The sequence below is a fragment of the Pyrus communis genome, chromosome 3 (genome assembly GCF_963583255.1).
Source record: "Pyrus communis chromosome 3, drPyrComm1.1, whole genome shotgun sequence".
NCBI classification, from domain to species: Eukaryota; Viridiplantae; Streptophyta; class Magnoliopsida; order Rosales; family Rosaceae; genus Pyrus; species Pyrus communis.
Genome location: NC_084805.1, coordinates 7,500,849 through 7,521,513, shown reverse-complemented (window position 1 = coordinate 7,521,513; position 20,665 = coordinate 7,500,849). Strand labels below are relative to the sequence as shown.

The 20,665-nt window shown below is 38.1% G+C and overlaps 3 protein-coding genes and 1 non-coding gene across 4 annotated transcripts; 3 read left to right on the top strand and 1 right to left on the bottom strand.

The window, feature by feature from the left end:
* The first annotated feature begins 5,895 nt into the window (after positions 1-5,895).
* LOC137728136 (putative lipid-transfer protein DIR1) lies at positions 5,896-6,216 on the top strand. The gene has a single exon (XM_068467013.1). It carries the CDS (start codon positions 5,896-5,898, stop codon positions 6,214-6,216), a length of 321 nt encoding a protein of 106 aa, XP_068323114.1.
* Positions 6,217-10,199: 3,983 nt separating this feature from the next.
* LOC137730395 (small nucleolar RNA snoR83) lies at positions 10,200-10,332 on the top strand. The gene has a single exon (XR_011068154.1). It is a non-coding gene; the product is annotated as a small nucleolar RNA snoR83 (small nucleolar RNA).
* A 1,724-nt stretch (positions 10,333-12,056) lies between these two features.
* Positions 12,057-12,839, top strand: LOC137728135 (uncharacterized). The gene has a single exon (XM_068467012.1). The coding sequence runs from the start codon at positions 12,057-12,059 to the stop codon at positions 12,837-12,839; it is 783 nt and encodes a 260-aa protein (XP_068323113.1).
* A 1,702-nt stretch (positions 12,840-14,541) lies between these two features.
* On the bottom strand, positions 14,542-20,160 carry LOC137729155 (dolichyl-diphosphooligosaccharide--protein glycosyltransferase 48 kDa subunit-like). The gene is made up of 13 exons (XM_068468000.1): positions 19,769-20,160; positions 19,499-19,635; positions 18,588-18,713; positions 18,241-18,294; positions 17,976-18,089; positions 17,279-17,334; positions 17,158-17,199; positions 16,496-16,571; positions 16,219-16,290; positions 15,995-16,120; positions 15,824-15,928; positions 15,214-15,297; positions 14,542-14,783 (listed from the first exon to the last, which is right to left on the bottom strand). Exons 1-13 carry the CDS (start codon positions 20,037-20,039, stop codon positions 14,736-14,738), a joined length of 1,311 nt encoding a protein of 436 aa, XP_068324101.1. The 5' UTR covers positions 20,040-20,160; the 3' UTR covers positions 14,542-14,735.
* Positions 20,161-20,665: the final 505 nt, after the last annotated feature.

Below are 20,665 nucleotides of genomic sequence, written 5' to 3'. Positions count from 1 at the left end.
TATGTTAATTACCTAATTAATAGATTTATTACCTAATTAATCTATTAATGGCTAATTAAATTACCAGTTAACTACAAAATACACTCAAAAACACCACCAAGGGCCGGCCACCTTCTCCCCCAAGGAAGCCCGCCATGCCCTATATATACTACTCCATTTTCTCTAAAAACCTAGGTCTACACTCTTGCTAAATATTCAAAAATCTCCAAACATTTTTTCCTCAAAATTCTAACTTTGGCATCGGAGATTCTTCGGCCAAAGCACCACACCCCCCCCCCCCCAAAAAAATCATTATGGGCGTGTCAGGCTATTGGCCTTGACCTAAGGTGTTATTTGTTTTGTAGGTGCAATTTTGTCCATGAACAAGGAGGAAGAAATTTGCATCCACAAATTGGTGCTTTCATTGAGAGTTGAGTCCCACACTCGTAGAAGACTCTCACATCCAAGAAATTTAGAAAATTCAACAAGTGAAAATTCCAATATTCAAGAGATGGGACCACGACGATCCACGAGGTTAAATGTGACAATAAGTGGAGCAGCACCACCACCGCGAGTTTCCACCACGGGAGCCATGCCATCTAGGTAAACCCAAGCCATGCCATCCAAGACCCATGACACCAAGGTCACGACCCAAGCCAAGTCACTCCACGCCCAACGTGTTACCAAGTAGAGCCCAAGCCTCGCACCCGCGTGCACCACACGCCAAGCAGCCCACTCCCGTGGCCTAGCCTGCTCTGGCAACCTAGCCTGCTCCCGTCACCCAACATGCTCCTGTGGCATTCCAAGCAGCCCAAATCGGTCCAAGAGTAGTTCAACCATCCCAGCTTTAAATTTATGGGCCTACGATTGAACCGAGGGTATTTTCATCACGTTTCTCCTTGAATTCGACATTTCCTAATTCAAATCTCGCGCCCGAAGCCTACTACACTTCCACTACTCAAGGACCAAGCTCTTCTAATCCAAATGGTGAACAACACTTGTCTCAACAAGTCATAGAGTTGACGAGTGCCCTGCACAACAGACAACCTTAGTGAATCAAATCTTGCAACGCACTGAGATCCAATGTGCCCCGGACGAGGTGTCTAGAAGTAGAACAAGGGCAGATGAACCTCTCCACCAGCATCTTCGCAAGCAGCCCATCAACCAGCCACGATCCAAGCGTTCTGGTAGTTTACACTCCCGCCTGGGTCATTGGGATAGCGTATACTCTTATCTTAGCATGCGGATGAGCTTACATTCCCGATCAAGCCCACGGACGAGTATACGTTCACGGTTGAGGTCACCCTCTGATTATCAACATGGACAACCTTCCAGGCGAAGTGTTCATTCACAACTAGGTCGTAAGAAGTATCCTCCACCTCACATCAGAGTGGGTAGCATGGCAGACGGAGAGAAGCAGTCACTCAATCTGACTCAAGTTCAACTGGCAGCCTGCGAGCAGCCCGTTCGCCTGCCAGGAACATGCCACATACACCACAATTGCGACATAGACGAGTCGAGCATAGGGAAGAACGGCCCAAACCTATAGGTAGCGACCGAGGGCAACCGAAAGTTCCACTACCCCAGCAGAGGCAAATTCAAGAAGAAGTTGAAAGGCTCATAACTGAACGATTGTGCAATTTCCAACGTAACGAGGTTGCTGACGATGTATTTCGATGAGACATGACCAACATAAGCATGTCACCATTCACGAATGAGATCGATCGGACAGATCCACCTTGCGGGATCACTATGCCTCACTTCACTCCATACAAAGGAGAAAAAGATCCGGATCAACATCTCAAGCACTACCGCAGTACCATGATCCTCTACAGGAACAATGATGCGCTTATGTGCAAAATTTTTGCCGCAACTTTGCAAGGCAAGTTGCAAGACTGGTTTCACACTCTACTACTGCAGTCAATCCAGAGTTTCAACGAATTTTCCTTTCTTTTCATTAAGGAGTATTCGTCTAACCGCTCAATCAAAAGGACATCTGACCATCTCTTCAACATCGTAAAAGACCCTTGGGAGACAATTCGCGACTATGTCAAGAGGTTCAAAGTGGAGAAGGCCAAGATTGTTGGCTGCAAAAAAAGACATAGCAATGGTAGCATTTAGAAATAGGCTTCCCACCAAACACCCTTTATTCAGAAAACTGATCATAGGAGAAGAACTGACCCTAACAGCTTCGTATGCTTTGGTAGAAAAGCATGCACTATAGGACGAGGCCAAGCAATCTAACAAAAATGAGTCGGAAAAAGAAAAAAAAAAGCACATGGAACATTCCCTACCAAAGAAGACTCAAAGCCTGAAACATTCACCAAGTTCACAGTTCCAATCGGCCAAATTCTCCGCAAGCTTAAGAACGAACCTTGGTTCGAATTGCCGCCACCCATGAAAAGCAATCTTACTAGGCTGGATCATACAAAGTATTGCGCATTCCATCAAGTATCGGGCCATACTACCAACGGCTTCCTGAAGTGGAAGCAATATCTTGAGAAGCTGACAAATGAGGGCCGATGTGACTAATATCTTGACAAGTCAACGAAACGGCTTACACAAGTAGGGGAAGCCTCCATCACCCCATGAACCCCGTTTGGGCTTTTCTAAATAAGTTTGAAGTCTTAAGCATCTCGACGAACAAGGCCTCGCAAGTCGAAGATTATCTAGTTTGTTATGCAGTTTCTACCTTCCAGCACAGTTGATTTATTTCTTTACTCTCAACGAAGATTCAAGAAGTTACTCATAAGCCTGGCTCAACTACTGTCCACAACAACTGCTCAAAACCCTTTCTGGGTCTGCTCTCTAGTGCGAGAGGATAAACTAATTGCTCTTCAGTGTGAGAGGGTAAACCAATTCCCCGACACCCATATGTGTCTGCTCTCCAATGCGAAAGGATAAACTAATTGCTTTATAGTGCGATAGGGTAAACTAATTGCCCTCCAGTGCAAATGGGTAAACCAATTCCCCGACACCGATATAGGTATGCTTTCTAGTGCGAGAGGATAAACTAATTGCTCTCCAGTGCGAGAGGGTAAACTAATTCCTCAACACCCATCTGTGTAAGCTCTCCAGTGTGAGAAAGCCATATAGCTCAAAAGATTGAATGCTTAAAGATCAACTAGGTAGCAAATGGTCAAGGGGCAGCAGCCACTTTTGCACTTAACAGTTCACTCATCCGACACTTCATCTTCAGCAGCTCCGATCTTAGTAGCTTCATCCTTGACTACTCCATCTATAGCAGCTCATAAATCAAACTCAAGCAGTTTCCTCATTTTTAGCAAGCAGCCCAGACATGGCAGCGCCAAACCGTTGCCCATGCCACGCCATTTCCTTGACACATGCCGAGCCAATCTTTGGCATCAATCAAGCTGAGCAGCATAAGCAATGGCCCCTGCCACACCACCTCATTAGCCTATGCCAAGTCGACTCATGGCTCCTGCCAGCCGACGTGCCTTACCCCTGACGGCTACCCCGTGGCAGCACCTCCCAAGAAAAAGATAGGAGAATTAAGTTTTTCTTACATCAGTGCAACACAAAGAAGACAAAGAAATCAACGAAAAACGGTTCTTTGCACAGGCAAGCAAAAAAGAGTGCTAGGCAAGGGGGAACAGATATCCTCTAGCTTTCTCTCTTTCTTGTAAGTATAAATAATTGCCCTCCAAAATTGATTTAATCCCCTACTTAAGGTAGGCTTAAATAGGCTTTGGAGGCGATTTATTTCCCTTTCCTAGAAGAATCTAATTCCAAGTCCAAGAGAGAATCTACATCAAAGTTAGAGATCTCTACACCTGTTGCCCTTTCCTGCGAGCAGCCCAGCAGGTGTGGGGCATTTGTGGAGCCAAAAATAATCAAGAGACGGCATGTGGATTTTTTGGCAGAAAGGACAAAATTACCCTTAAGGAGCACAGAAATTCCCATGCGCGAGCAGTAGACAATCATCCCACAATCAAGTCAAAAGTGCCCAAAAATAGGTATTTATTCAAAACCTATTTCATCCATCTTCTCCACAAGGTAACCCCCAAAACATTCCTTTTAAATTATGTTCATTAGCTAATTAATAGATTTATTACCCAATTAATCTATTAATGGCTAATTAAACTACCAATTAACTACAAAATACACTCAAAAACACCACCAAGGGCCGGACACCTTCTTCCCCAAGGAGGCTCGCCATGCCCTATATATACTACTCAATTTTCTCTAAAAACCTAGGTCTACACTCTTGCTAAATACTCAAAATTCTCGAAACACTTTTTCTCAAAATTCTAACTTTGGCATCCGAGGTTCTTCGACCAAAGCCCCTCCCCCCCCCCCCAACCAACACATTCATCGTGGGCGCGTGAGGCTATTAGCTTTGACCTAAGGTGTTAATAACACTTTAAAAGAATATGATGAATCAATGGAGGAGAGGAGAAAGGTGATTCACTCGAAAAGTAAAACTGTAAAAGAGTGTGTGTGTGTGTGTGTGTGTGTGTGTGTGTGTGTTCACTGAGCGTGGAAGCTCTGGGGTAATTGAAATACATGAGACTAAGTAGAGTTACCCGTTGGACTATTAATCACTACTTGAATACCCTCAAATTCAACGACTATAACGTAAGAAGGTGAAATAAAGCAACGAAAATAAATGGCAATTGAAATATTTCTTTTGAAATGGTCCGCTACAAATCAAAATTGGATACAATATGAAGTTAATGAACCATTATAAATGGGAGATCATATTTTTTGACATATTCATGTGTAACGTTGACGTGGCCAATGACACATGTACCAAAATCCAATGAGATAAACTTATTCATTGATTTGACAATTACACCTCATTTGCCACATCATATCGTTCATGAATGTGGTAAAAAAACGTGATATTCCTTGAAGTTTTCTTTACAACGGCATTGATACTGATCGATAGTGAGACATGAGACATAGTGCTTTCTACTTTAATAGAAAATGTGTAAATTAGAATTTTTATCTACAATTTTTAATTATGATATATATTTTATATCCGATACATTTTGTGTCTTCTATTAAAGATGCTCTTATTATCCTATAAACTCATGTTGATTGATGACTTTTCCACCTCCATCCCCATCAAGAATAACAAATGCATATGAAGTCACATGTCACCAAATTAACAATCACATTCCTTAATTTAATTATGGTAGTAAACAATTGATTAATTTGGATAATGCTTCCCCATAAAAGACCAATCACCAATGCACCTCCGTGATCTATACAGCCCTGTGAGCCCACAGTAATCCCAATACGCCAACTCTGCGTCACGAGTTCTAACATTGCAATGCATGCATGCTGCTAATTATAATATGCCACAATTACAGGTTCTATTCGATGCGTTTCTATATATTAACTACAAAATGATTTATTTTATGTGGAGTCAAGTGTTTTTAAGTCAGGTTTTGTATTTAAGATGCATATTACAAATACAATTAAACCTAGTGTGATGGATGACTAGCTAATGTTTTGATACCAAACCTATATTCTGCTACAAATGTTGATTATGTCAAATTAATTGTTAATCATAGTCACACATTCAAGCAAGAACCAACTTGATCAATCGTTCAAATTCTCAATGTGGGGATAGTATGGCAAATAAACATTCTACAAATCTCAATATTAACATAATATATATCTGATTATGGCATGATAATTTTCTTTTTATATTTACAAGCGATAATGGGAAGAGACACAAAAGAGGGTATGGAGGTTTGTGACAAATCTATACCCATTTATATTTACAAGTGGGCAAGAGTAAGACAACCCACCATTCCCAATTTCCCATATACCTTTGCCTTCTAGCTATATAATAACCAATCCCACAAACCATCTTTCACATAGTTCATCGCTACACCTAGAAATCCAAGATAGTATTAGTGAGTGAGAGAAATAGAGAGAGACATGGAAGCATACAGAAAGCTTATTGTTCTTGTGGCATTGCTTTTGGCAGTAGCCATTGGCTCCGACGCCTTGATGGCCAACAGCGACGAGAGTTTTTGCCGCATGACAAAAGAAGGTCTGAATGCATGCGCCCCTTCAGTGAGCGGGGCGAACCCTCCGCCTCCCTCAGCTCTGTGTTGCTCGGCTCTTTCGTACGCGGACTTCGGATGCCTTTGTCTTTTCAAGAAGTACTCAAACTTTCTCAGTGCCTACGGAATCGACCCAAACCTTGCCATGCAGCTTCCTGCCAGATGCAACCTTCGCCAGCCTATCCGTTGCTAAAAGTGCATGCATGTGTTGCATGGAATGATATGTCCATCTGTTTTAGTTTCTCCTTAATTTGTTTTTGTTGGTTGTGGCTAGCTTGTACGCTTCTGTTCAGTTAATTTCTGTCGTTGTGTTTTGTTTTATCAAGCTTTATCTTATCTTTTCTTTTTTTTTTTGGATTATGTGTTCTAAAGTTATATTTGTGTTTACGATACAATTCTCCTTGGTAACTCTTATCAGTTTAAAATGCCTTTCAACGCCTTAAGAAGACATCTAAGTTTTTTAAAATGAGTTGTTGGTTTATGTCAGGCGTGCCATTGTAGTTAATACCAACAAAAAAATCTAATGAAGTTATTGTTAGATTGTAAACTTGCACCACAAGTAAACTGAACTTCTAATCAAAAAATTGTGCTATAGATGAGGTTAAAATCTATGTTAAGTTCTTTTCTATGCCTTGTCTGTAAAGGACTTTAAATATTTTCTTTGTGTATGCCAAATGATAATCACAAATTGGTTGGATCTTGGTTCAACTCAGATTTACAATCCTCACATAAATATACTCACGAAATGTAGGACAAACTATATGAAAATGAAAGACAGAAAAGAAATGACGTTAAGTACTTATTAAATATCCAACAATAAACTAATAACTCAAAAAGAAAGGCAAAATACAAAAGATCAGGACCTATTTGGGCAAGTTCTTGCTAGCAGTTGAAGTGCCTTCAAATGAAGTTTTCTTACAGGAAATCAATACTACATGTAATGTATTAGAGCTTATAACATAAATAAAATTGCAAACGTGATGAATTACAAAAAGAAGTTAGAAAAGATAGGATGCAGAACTTTAAGTTTCTTTTATATTGTGAGTTGAGTGTCCTTATCTTCTGACTTTTTGCTCTCTTTCATATCATTGCCACACTATCTTTCTTGTTTAATCCATAAACTTGTTTTTTAAGCAAGTTTAATTCATGTCATTGTCACATTATCTTTATCAGTTGGATACCGACCCCGCATGTGTTTTTCGTTTACTTTTTAGTTGAAAGATCATACTTCGAAGTTACACAACAAGTAACTCTTCTCTTACTTCTCAAATCGCAACAAATTCATCATATAAGCATCAAAAACCTCATAAATAAACTTACCAAACTAAAATCGTTCACTTAACTAAGTTGCTTCTTTTAGACATTATCAAGAATCAAAGGGACAAAACAACTGAAATCTAGTGAAAGAAAAATAAATTCTGGCCTTGACACCCTTTAAGCTATGGCCTTGATCCGCTATTGCATTCATGTCAAAGTCAAACTACCCTAACATGCCAAAGAAAAAAAAAAAAAAAAGGTTTTTATGACACGGGTAAGCCGTCATCAGGGCGTTCCACGCCAATTATATAGCATCATGTGTGATTGGCACAGGACACACAATAGTGGTGTACCTATGGCACACGAAGTTATTTCTCCTTTAGTGAAGAAATTTTTCATTATGGCCGGAACACGAGTGGTACATCACGTGTTTTTACATAAATAGTTAGAAATTTTATTTTTAAAGTTATTAACTTTTTAACACACACATCACACTGAAAAATCTCTTCCTTTAATGACTCCACCTAAGCATCAGTTGTACCAGAAGTAAAAAAGAATGAAAGCGACAATACAAAATGAGTCCTTCTATTATGGCCCACATTGCTTTTAAGAATCTTAGACTCACCTGTTAAAATATTTTTGAACTCTTTAGCCGACATTCAATTATTAAATTCAACAATGTATGTTATACATTAGTATATTCTAACAATTTTAGAAAATTGAGAGGCCTAGTTTGTACCACAAGGGATATTCTACATTACAAGAGTAATCTGCATTGCCATTGGCATTGAGATGTCAAAAGGGGGATATAGAGTTCAGCCGAAACTAGTTATCATTTAAGAGCATCTCGTGCGAAGGAGACAAGTAAGGCAAACTTACTTTGCCTTGACATCAATGACAACACCACTTTTAAATCTTAATGGATGAGGTTACAATGCAATTTGAATTGGCAATGTTGTGCAATGTGACCTACCTAATTTTTTATTTTTATAAATTTATAAGGGATCCTTTACACTAATTTATTATGCTAAGAAAATGGGGAAATTTTGAACTTGTGACACAGTAGATTAAAGAGGAAAACTCTAACCATCAGGATAATCCACCACTTACGCCTAATTCTTATTAATATACGTTTTAACTATTTGCGTGCTTCATGGTTTTTGAGGGATAAAATTTTGAACAAGATAAAAGTTGAAGGTAAAGTGTCAAATAAGCATATCTGATGAGGAAAAAAGGTCAATCAATTATCTCCTTCTGTGAGAGCCCTTCTCTCCTTCTGTGAGAGTTTCCTCCCTTCCTTTTGGTGAGGGTCTTCATCTTGCCCACCTTCTTAGGCGCCGACTCGGGCTTTGGCTGGAGTCGATTGCCACTCTTCTCTTCCTCCTCCTATTTTCTCTTCTTCTCCCCTTCTATGCCTTGTCCTCTTTCTTATGTTCTTCTTCTTCTTTTCTTTTTGCTTATCTCGATGCTTCTTCCTTTTTTTTTCCCCTGCTCTCCTTTCCGATTTGGCCATTGCTTCCTACCCCTAGCGGCGTTCCTTCCTACTCCTCTTTGTTCCATTTGCAACCGCTTCCAAACCGCAACTTGTTGTGGGACTTTGAGATGGTGTGTAGAGTTCCGGTGTTCCCACCGGCTCAGGTGTTCAACACCACCACCTTCTCACTGTCTCTGCCTTTTCCGGCAATGTTGTTCGTGGGTTGCCATGAACTTCATGCTGATAGTTGGCTTCTTCCGATCACTTGCTGGCTATCCTTTATTTGTGGCTGTGCTCGAGATGTTAATCAATGTGCGTTGTTGCAATTGATCTAGCAATGCTTGGCTGTGGACAAAGACTTGGTCGGATCAAGAACAGCGGCGAAAGTAGTAGATTTGTCTGGTGTCTGTAACCTCTTTTGTGTGTTTTGGGCTTTAACTACTAGTTGGCCCTTTGTAGTTTGTCTTTTTTGGCCCGTGTTTTGCTTGTTTATGTGTGATGTTTGGGCCTTGGGTTTCCTTTTGTGTATCTTTTAGTTGTATTATATGTGAAGAAGCCTTTTTCCCAAAAAAAAAAAAAAAAAAAAAAAGCATATCCAATGAGAAGCTCTAAATTAGTTGGCTTTTGGTTAAAATTGCTTCTCATTTAGTTGGCTTTTGGTTAAAACTAAGAATAATGCTACACTTACCACCTATTTGTAATTGTACCATCTCTAATAGAGGTAGGTTTGCCACCGCATATGGATCTCATCTCTATTAGAGAGATGATATAAATGAGGTATAAATATATAGTAAGAAAAGCATTTTTTGTAAAATTAAAGTTTGTGAAATCTTTGCAAGTGGCCATTTACCATAGTGGTGGAAATGTGTGAGCCTTTGCATGACAGCATGGGTTCAAACCCTGTTAGTGGTTAATCTAACTTCTAATCTAACAAAATCTAACGTTATGTGTTAAAAAGAAAAAAAAAATTATTATTATTGTGAGGTCTTTGTCATTAATTTTCTTAAAATTTTACAGTTCTAATAATATTCTGGAATTGTATTGGACTCTAATTTGGCGGGCCAACCCATACCTACTAGAGTTGGATAAACGCAGGGTGATTGCCATTGTAAGCCCAATTGCAATTGTCCATAACAGTGAGGCGCATATAAAGGAAAACAACAAAGTTGAAGGGCCGAAAGCGTAATAGAAAATTCAACAAACGTTTTTAGGGTTTCATCTCCCTCGAGCCTCGACTATAAAAACACACTTTGGAGGCAGCCAAGTAAACAAAAAACAAGACGCCTGGTCACTTCAAACCTCAAAGCTCCTGCTTATCTCTCTCGGTTTTTTCTTCAGGTTTTTCGTTTCTTGTTAAATAATTTTGTGGGTTTGGGGTGCCCTCATTAATCGCAGAAAAGGGTAGAAATTGTGTTGTGTTGTGGTCGTGGTTGGTGCCTTCATTAATCCCAGAAAAGCAGAGAAAAGGTGCTTTATCTGATTCATAGGAGGCCAATAACAAAGTCTGTGGAGGGTTTCGCTGATAAATGCCTGTTTTTAATCATCACACGGCGTTTACTAGTAACTTTCCACACATTTTTTTCTTCTATCCAATCCAATCCAATCCAATCCAAACCTTTTTTTTTTTTTTTTTTTTTTAGTATCTTGTTTCTGTTTATGCCGCTCCATCTGGTGGACAGTAGGTTTTATTTCCGGCACTCGTTTTCTGATAATTCTATTTCAATTAACAATGAGGACCAAGTTTTCAATAATTTTGTTTGAAACTCCAAAAATCATTATGTTATTCATAAAATTAATTATACATTCCTCTGCAGTCTTTTTGAATGCGGCAAATTGCTACTTGTTGAAAAAATAAAAGTAGGCAAACATTACTTTTTACGTCCTGGTACGTTTTATAAGCGAACACTTACAAGTAGAAGAGAGGGGTATGTTCACTTAATCAAAATGAGAAAATGAACGAATCAAAAAGCCTAAAAAAAGGAGAAGAAAATGAATTCAAAACTAGTTCCCCCTAGTTGATTCAATATCTGTTGTTTTTTTGGTATTTGATTACGAATTTTAAGATAAAACTTGCACTTTTCAGATTCTTTGCGTGTAAGTAGACTAAAAAAATAGTTGAATGACATGATTCCCTTACCCAAATTTTAGTAAAACACAGACACTATGGGCGGCATGGCTTAGTTGGTCATTTATGTTTTGTCTTTTGTTTCCTTTTTGTTTGTTTCAAGATATATTGATCAATTCCAACGAAACCTGGTGAAAAATAAAATTATTTGCTGAGAAGGAAATAGAGATATAAATTCCAACCAAAATAACTAGGTAGGTATTCCAATCTTCCAACCAATAAAAACCCTAATGAACCTAACAAAAGAAATAAAGGCCCAACGTAAATTACTTGTTTTTCAAGACCCCCATCAAGTTCTATGACGATGAACACAATGGAATCAAGTATAACGATTCCGTTATTGTGAAAAATATCCCAGACGTGCTCGATTGGACCGATTCATCATTCCAAAACCCAGCATACAACTCTGATTTACTGCACTCCCCAAGTGTGCTTATTCCTCCCTACTTCCTTACCATGGCAAGTCTATGTGAAATAACTCCAATAAGAAAGAAAAATGAAGGCGTTAAAAAGATCCCTCCTGGTCCAACCCTAGACACTACCATCTCCAACCCTTGGGCTAAAAGCCAAATTTTTTAGCCCGGAAAATTTGGCTTTTAGCCTAGAAATGGTTTTTCTGCTCCAACCCTTCTGGCCTAAAATTTTAGTCCAGAATTATTAAAGAATAAACTTAGGCTAATATTTTTTCTTAAATCAAACTTTTTTAAAAAAATAAATAAATATGTAGTAAATTAATTTTATGAATATTTTAATCTAAAAAAATTTAAATTCCAATAAAAATTTAAAAATCACTAAATTTTTCACAAAGCAAGCTTTCAACTTTCACCAACCTTTCAACTTTCACTAACCGTTCAACACCAAACTTTCAACTTTCACCACTTCCACCAACTTTTCAACACCAAACTTTCAACTTTCACCAACCGTTCATCAATCATCCTTTATATAAACACAGGTCCAATATTAGTTGATCACACAATCTTTCAACCTTCAATCATCCTCTATATTCACCAATCTTTCAACTTTCAAAGAGTTTTTGTTTCCTAAAAATCCTCAATATCTCATCAATGGGTGCCAGAAGAAGGCGTAGCAGGGCAATGCAGATGACACAATAACAAGCAAAGCTTGACATTGAGGATGTAGAACCTATCAACGCCAAGCTAAACTTGTAAACTTGTTTATGCAATATGAGCACCATGGCGAATCTAGCCATCGTGATTCTGTCACGGGGCGTTCATTTGTGCAACCTGATAGAGAAGAATGTTATGACCAAATGATGAAAGATTATTTCATCGAGCACCCGAGATTTCCTACTCATGATTTTCGGAGGTGGTTTCGGATGAGGAGAGAGCTTTTTGAAAGCATCTTAAATGCAGATGTCAATCATGACCACTGCTTTGTAAGGAAGATAAATATCATAGACCGACGAAGTTTATCACCTCATCAGAAGCTCACATCTGCATTTCGGATGCTAGCTAATGGGTGCTCTGCTGACTCAACTGACGAGTATTGCCGACTTGCGGAGAGTACTACTATTGAGAACCTGAAGAGCTTCTGTCAGGCAATTCAAGCCATATATAGAGCCACATACCTCTGCAAGCCAAATCGTGAAGACTTGAAAAGGCTTCTACGCAAGGCAGACAAAAGAGGCTTCCCTAGCATGATAGGAAGTCTCGATTGTATGCATTGGGAATGGAAGAATTGTCATACTGGTTGGGCTGGCCAATTCAAGGGCCGTCATAACAAGCCAACCATCGTGCTGAAGGTTATGGCGTCTTATGACACATGGATTTGGCATGCATTCTTCGGCGTTCCCGGATTAAACAACGATATCAACGTTCTTTGGTCTTCTCCTATGTTCGATGATGTTGTGAATAGATGGGCACCAAAATTTCGGTATAAGGTAAATGGTAATAGGTATGAGCTAGGTTACTACCTAACTGATGGTATTTATCCGAGTTAATCTACCTTTGTCAAAAGTTTTTCTCATCCCGATAGTGCAAAGATGAACTTTTGAGAAAAGTCTGTCAAAAGTCTTTGCACTATCGGGATAAGAAAAACTTTTCACAAAGATAGACCAACTAGGATAAATATCATCAGTTATGTAATAACCTAGCTCATACCTATTACCATTTACCTTATACTGAAATTCTTGTGCTCATCCATTCACAACATCATCGAACAGAGGAGAAGACCAAAGAACATTGATATGGTTGTTTGATCCGGGAACGCTGAAGAATGCATGTCAAATCCATGTGTCGTAAGACGCCACAACTTCCAACACGATGGTTGGCTTGTTATGACGGCCCTTGAATTAGCCAGCCCAACCAGTAGGAGAATTCTTCCACTCCCAATGCATACAATCAGGACTTCCTATCATGCCAAGAAAGCCTCTTTTGTCTGCCTTGCGTAGAAGCCTTTTCAAGTCTTCACAATTTGGCTTTGTGGAGGTATGTGGCTCCATATATGGCTTGAATTGCCTAACAGAAGCGCTTCAGGTTCTCAATAGCAGTACTATCCGCAAGTCGACAATACTCGTCAGTTGAGTCAGCAAAGCACCCATTAGCTAGCATCCGAAATGCAGATGTGAGCTTCTAATAAGGTGATAGACTTTGTCAGCTTACGACATCTATCTTCTTTGCAAAGTAGTGGTCATGATTGACAAATGCGTTCAAGATACTTTCAAAAAGCTCTCTCCTCATCCGAAACTGCCTCCAAAAATCATGAGCAGGAAATCTTGGGCGCTCGATGAAATAATCTTTCATCATTTGGTCATGACATTCTTCTCTTTCACGTTGCACGAATGAACACCCCGTGACAGAACCACGATGGCTAAATTTGTCATGGTGCTCATATTGCATAAACAAGTTTACAAGTACAGCTTCGGCGTTGATCAATTATGCATCTTCAATGTCAAGCCTTGCTTGGTATTGTGTCATCTGCATTGCCCTGCTACGCCTTCTTCTATCACCCATTGATGATATATTGAGGATTTTTAGAAAACAAAAACTCTTTGAAAGTTGAAGGATTGGTGAATATAGAGGATGATTGAAGGTTGAAAGATTGTGTGATCAACCAATATTGGACCTGTTTTTATATAGAGGATGATTGATGAAGAGTTAGTGAAAGTTTAAAGTTTGGTGTTGAACGGTTGGTAAAAGTTGAAAGTTGGGTGTTGAACGATTGGTGAAAATTGAAAGATTGGTGAAAGTCTAAGGCTTGCTTTGTGAAAAATTTAGTAATTTTTCAATTTTTATCTGAATTAAAATTTTTTTTGATCAAAATGTTCATAAAATTAATTTACAATAGTCTACATATTTATTTGTTTTAAAAGAAAAATTGATTTTAAAAAAAATTAGCCTAAGTTCATTCTTTAATAATCTCAGGCTAAAATTTTAAACCAAAATAGTTGGAGCAGAAAAGCTATTTCTGGGTTAAAAGACAAATTTTCCGAACTAAAAAATTTGGCTTTTAGCCCAACAGTTAAAGATGGTCTACATTTGACTTTTAGCCCAATGTTTTAGCTTGGGTTGAGTGGTGTTTGAGGGGAAATTTAGCAAATAGCCCAGATTTGTAGAAGGTCTAAGAGAATCAAAATTATTTCAGTTCCTATTCTTTGTATATGTATTAATAACTGCCCTTTTCTAATGGTAAATATAAGATGCTCTTTCAAACCAAGGTGTAATCCAAGGGGATTTGATTGTACGGATGATGTTTAACATGCACAACCTCCGGACGGCATCTTCTTCTTCAACTACTTAACAATATAGTATGCATTTATAGTCTGCGTAATCAAAATTTCCGTTCCTAATCAGCTCTTAGTCACCGCATTACAACTTCCCCTACAATTGTTCTACATCTACTTGTTGTATAGGTGGACGACTGTGAAGACGAAGAAACCTGTCATCTGCATCACAATACCAAGATAATGTTATCAAAATAGTTTCAAGCTAATGTAAAAATAGCTTATGGCACCAATATATGAGAATCTCGCGCTTATTTCCCATGTCCGGGGAACTTCAAACATACATAGTTCATAGAGTTAAGCTTTAGCTCAATGTAACTTGAAATAGGGCGGCTAACACCACTGACATGGCCATGAAAGATGAGATGCTCTTCAGGCCATTAAACCAGCGTTGGACAAGATGACAGATCGAAAATCTTTGTAAGTAAATATAAGAAAATGAAGGGCAGTTTGGATGGCAAGGTATCCTGTCTTAAACGCTCATTCTGTGTAGCTGCTGGTATCTTTCGCATTCATTGTGTGTGTGTGTGTGTGTGTGTGAACGAGTGTATAATGTAACAGAGACCAATTCAAGAGAACAAAAGAGAGTTACCATTGAAAATGCTGCTCCATAATAGGGGTAAGCTGCTGGTATAAATCTTTCGTATTCATTGTGTCTAAATGGTCGAACAGGGATCTGCAATTCAATATGATTTCCATTGAGGCAGTGTTAAAGGAACATTACATTAAAAAAGAGAACCTGACTCACTCATACAAAGCAAGAATTAATATAAATCAATAAAATAGCACATTTAGTCACAGTACAAGGTTTTGGTACTTGAGAATATTCATTACTCGAAGTTGAAGTGTGCGCCATTCCAGGTGCAAAACATAAGTGGGATGGTTGTTCAAAGGTAGATATAAGAATTAGTCTTTTATTTTTTTTATCAACATTCAATAAGAAATAGCGGCAAATTGAAATTTAACGCATTCTGCAGTTGGGTATTAATTGTAATGAATTGAATTTTATTAATGTAACCACAGATTTTCAATCAATAAAAAAGCTTCAATACTATATTACGGAGGTCCAAATTTATCAAGTCCATGATGACATCCATTTCGCACAAGCATAAAATGCATACAAAACTTTCTTGGTTTTATTGAAAGATCTTCTCTTAACAAGTTAGAGATGCACCGACACCATTTATAGAAATATTTATTACCTGCTTTGAGAGAGACAAACTTGTGTAGCCAAGCCTCTGGTACTCAACCTTGAATTGGAAAACCCCATAAACATCTGGAACCTTAAAATCTGTAAAGTAACGACCCTGCAATACAGAAGAATATTAAGCAAGGATGTTTACGAAAAATCTGCAGTGAATAACGTGCATTACCTTCTGATCAGTCGACAAGGTTTTCAGAACATAGGGACTCATCATGTAAAACTGCACTTGGACATCATCAGCAACATATGGTTCCCATCGTTGTCCATGCCATTCATAAATCTCGACCGAATATTGCTTCAATTGTAATTTCAATGTCAGATGCCAAAATCTTTAGGTTTTTTTAACCCTTTTTCATTGGGATTTTTACTAACACTGTAAGCAAATAAAATTACCAGGTCATCGTTGATCCTGTACATTGCAGGTTCATCTGCTTCCCCAACTCTGTTGTGTTTTACATTAACAGCCTACAGGCCAAAACATGATTAACAAGGTGAGCATTTAAGAAACCCAAAAACACTGCTTATAGAGATAGCTATAATGAAACAATTAGATGACTTAAACCAGCCACCGTCACTTCTCTTTTGCTTTTCTCATTTTCTTTTCTTTATTTTGTTCAGGCCTAATTAAACAAACAATATTCTGACAAGAAGAAAATAATTTTTGCCTCACCTTGAGATGACCTCTTTCATGGAAGACCCATTTGCTAAGTTCAGTCAGAAACTGCTCATTTGACGATTTCTCATGTCTGTTATAAAAAAAAAAAAATGTTTCTCATAAATTTCTTCTTTTAAACTGCAAAAGTATTCTGCATCATTAAGAGATATCTTCGACAAACTCATTCAAAAATGCATATTTTATTCGTGAGTAGTCATTTTGTACAGCTACATTAGGAAAATAATATCTTATAAACTGCTAGTGTAAACCCTTTACTTCTCCAAGATGCATATTTCCATTTATGTCTACATGTCTAGCCTAATCTCTGCATGAATCATAGCTCATCATTAAGTCGTAAAGCACATCCCTGCCTCAAAACAGGCGCCATAGCCTACAACTTTTTATTAGTTTTTAAACAATCAACAACTGAATTGCATCATATACAATATATCAGTTAACGTGGGCACAAAGCTACAACCAGACCACTTCACAATAAGTGACATATAGCTATAAGTTAATTCCCAACAGGCAAGCTGTATCTCCACTAATAAGATAATTTATCCTCTTCGATTATGTAAGTTCATAGTTTATATGGCAGTTAGAAAAGGAGATGTCCTAAAATATCAATGTAACACATATGGCAAGGAAATCAAATTACAAGTCACAGCATCACTCACTTCTTTGAGCTCCCAGCCTTCTGCACCTTGGATCTGAAAAACCTATAAACAAAACCAAATCCTGTCAATGGAAACATTCAAAAAATAAGAGAACGTAATTTAGCCGGAAATTATCACATACCTGTCGCTGAACAAACTCAACGAACCAGAGATCAAAACCCGAGCATTGTTTCTTGCCTGTGCAACAAACACAAGAAAACCTTTAAAGAAAATACAATGCGTAAAATAGATGCATGCACATTCATTCGCTAAAAAGCATCAAAGAAACTTTATTTCATTTACAGACCAGTCCACCCGGAGAACTCACTACTTAGTAATATTTATGACTGCAAACATCTGGAACCAGACAATAGGGAGCTATATCGTGACACTGAAGAATCAAACATTAAGGTCCGTTTCCAAAGGTGTGGCAGGATTTTGAGAAAAAAGTCACCGCCCCCATAGGCAAAAGAGGACGTGAAAAATAATATGAAATGTAATGGTAAAAAAGGTAGGATGCTCTAGAACAGTTCTCTGTTAGTAGATATGTTATTGCAATTAGTCCAATGTTTCCTCCCAAAAAAATTAAACAATAGAGAGACTGAGAAAGAGAGAGGTATTCCTATGCTTAACAAGAAGCCAATATGAAGCCAACAGAAAGCTGCAAACTAATACGACCTACAATATCATTTCGTTATCATGGACCAGATAGGCATGATTTTTCCAATTAAAGCATGAACAAACACATAAACAAAGGAAACCGTATATGTATTTCAAAATATAGACACGGCAATGAAGTAAAAGAAGAGCAGACAACAGGCCATGAAAATTTAACATACCTGCACAACTGAAACTAAAGATATAGCAGATCCAGTGAGCGAAGGAGGATTTGACAGCTTGCTTTTGGGGTTAGCAGAATATGCGGAAGGTGAAGCTGAGAGAACTTTCAAAACCTAAATGTTTATAAATTGACATTAAAGAGGGTTATAACAATTTTTAAAGAAAAACAAATGAACAATCAAAGTTGAATAACTTTAATTGGCACAAAGGCTGATTCTCTTGTTTGTTGCAGCGCATTGAATATGGATAACTGGAAATTCTTACCAGGCTATTTTCAGAGTTTACTGCATGGCCAATCCCTTGGAAAAGTACAGGAGCCTGTGGCAGAACCACCGATGGAAACAATATCAGAGACAAAGACAACAATTACCATCACCATTTAGTAGTAGTGTGCATGGAACAGTCTCTAAGTGCATCCCTTGATATTTCTACGATTATATATTCTCAAAATACTTTGCTTAAGCTACTACTGGATACAAGGACATAAAAAATGAATGGCTCGAGGAAAAATGTGACAATATGTGGCCTGACCAGTACCCATATTACTTAACTGAAGATACAATGTACGATTTTCTAAACTGGGCCACAAATATTATCAGAATAGAACTTGCCTCAATTTTCTCGCTACCCAAGATTACATCAGACTTGATGAAATCATCACTAGCAATCACTGTATGATCTCCTTCAGTGTCTGAAACTGCATAGCTTGTGTGATCTATGACCATAGCACCAGGATCCTGTATCCATAATAAATAATTTACCCAAACACATCAATTCCATAACCATGCTCCAAACGCTGGAGTAAGACCTATATAAACTTGTAAGAATTCAAGGTAAAGATAAGAATATTGGGTATCAATAAGCCCTGTAGAATACTGTATGAGATGAAGGGAGCAGAAGAACATATATCCAGAACACAGCTATTCCAACAGAGGCTGCCAAAATGCTTCCTATGAATTCATAATTCCAGGAAAGGTATACAAACCCAAGGATTTTAAGATTTTCTCTGTAAAAATGGAAAATATATTCTTTGCATTGTATAAGCAGATAAAAGAATGATTTTTTCCAACCTCGCAATCACATCAGTGTAGTACATGACAGTGGTTTTTTATTATTGATGTGTACTTAAATCATAGAAGGTAGTAACTGGGAAGATGCCCAAATTAACCTCTACAAAGTTCATAAAGAGCTCAAGGGTATTGATGGTTCATAACACAATATGATGACCCTGCCGTTGTTAAGAATGCATTTTACTCTCTTCTACACCCTTTTGGTTTAAATTTTATTCGAATTGGCTACATTCATAAGGACCTGCACCTTAGCAATTATGCTTATTTCTGTTATCCTCAAACAAATTGGACAATCAATTCTTCAGAGAAAAGTAATTTCTTCGGGTGGTAGAGGATATCATGAAGCAATGCATGCATATTGGACATAATTCAATTTAGAGGAAATTCTGACAAGCTTGCAAACATATAATCAACGCAGCAACCAGTGAAAATGCTTCGATGCTTGAACCAACCTCATCGAAATCAACTCCGCACTCAACCGCGATCTGCCGGATCAAATCAGATGCATTGGTATCAGCTGCAATGATCAAATCATGACCGCTATCCACGAAATCCAGTATAGCAGCCAGGTCAATGGATCCTCCAAAACCTATAATACACGACAAACACAATTTCTGAATAAATTGATCCTCCATTTCAACCGATCAAAAGCTCCTAAATTCCACAACTTTCTCCCAAATCACAAGACAGAAACAATCACAAAATTCAACTGAGAGACTTACGATCGACGGAAGGAGAAAAGAGGATCAAGGCGTCGTAGCTGTAGAGGCCGTATCGCTGCAAGGAGATCTTGGGATCGTCGGCGAGCTTGAAATCGAGCTCGAAGCCTCGAGACTGGAGGGATTTGAAGAACAAGGAGTGGGAGGATTTGACGGCGAGGTCGTCGAGTAGGACGAGGACGCGGCGGTCGGTGGGGTGGTCCGGTGAGAAGGAGTGGGCTAGAAATGGGAGGGTTAGGGTTAGGAAGGCAAGGACGCCGAGGAGCTTCGACATGGTTGGTTGGGTTTGGGGAGGGGAGGGACCGCGGAGAAGAAATGCGAGCGAACTCTCTCAGATCGCAAAACTAGTGCGAAACTGTAAGTGTGGAGGAGGGGTTGACTGGCTCTTCTTCACTAATTTCGTTCAAAATATTCTTTATTTTTCCTACACTTGCAAAAAGTAATTTCACATGTTCACCCTATTTTATATTTAAATAAACTTTTTCCTTAGACTGGCAATTTCTTTTAGAATAATACTTGTGTTCATGTCATATTTCACCATTTATGAATAATTTTTGTCGTATAAATTTCTTAATCAGAAGATTTAAACATGTTCAGTTTCTTAATTTTTGTTTCAAAACCATTCCTACAAAAAAAATGACGTGCATTTTCCTCATAAGAGATGCAATTATTCTTTCTCTTTATAAGGGTTTAAAAATAAAAAAATATTAGTGTAGATATTATTTTTTGTTAAAATATATATATATATATATATATTAAATAAAAAATATTAAAGGAAAATCCACTTGTGAATTGTGTTGTTTTGATTTGAATAACTGAAAATGAGACCTCACATTTACATTATTATTAGTTTTTCTTAGGTTAGAGACTTTTTGTTTGACTTATTGTGAGATTTGGCCT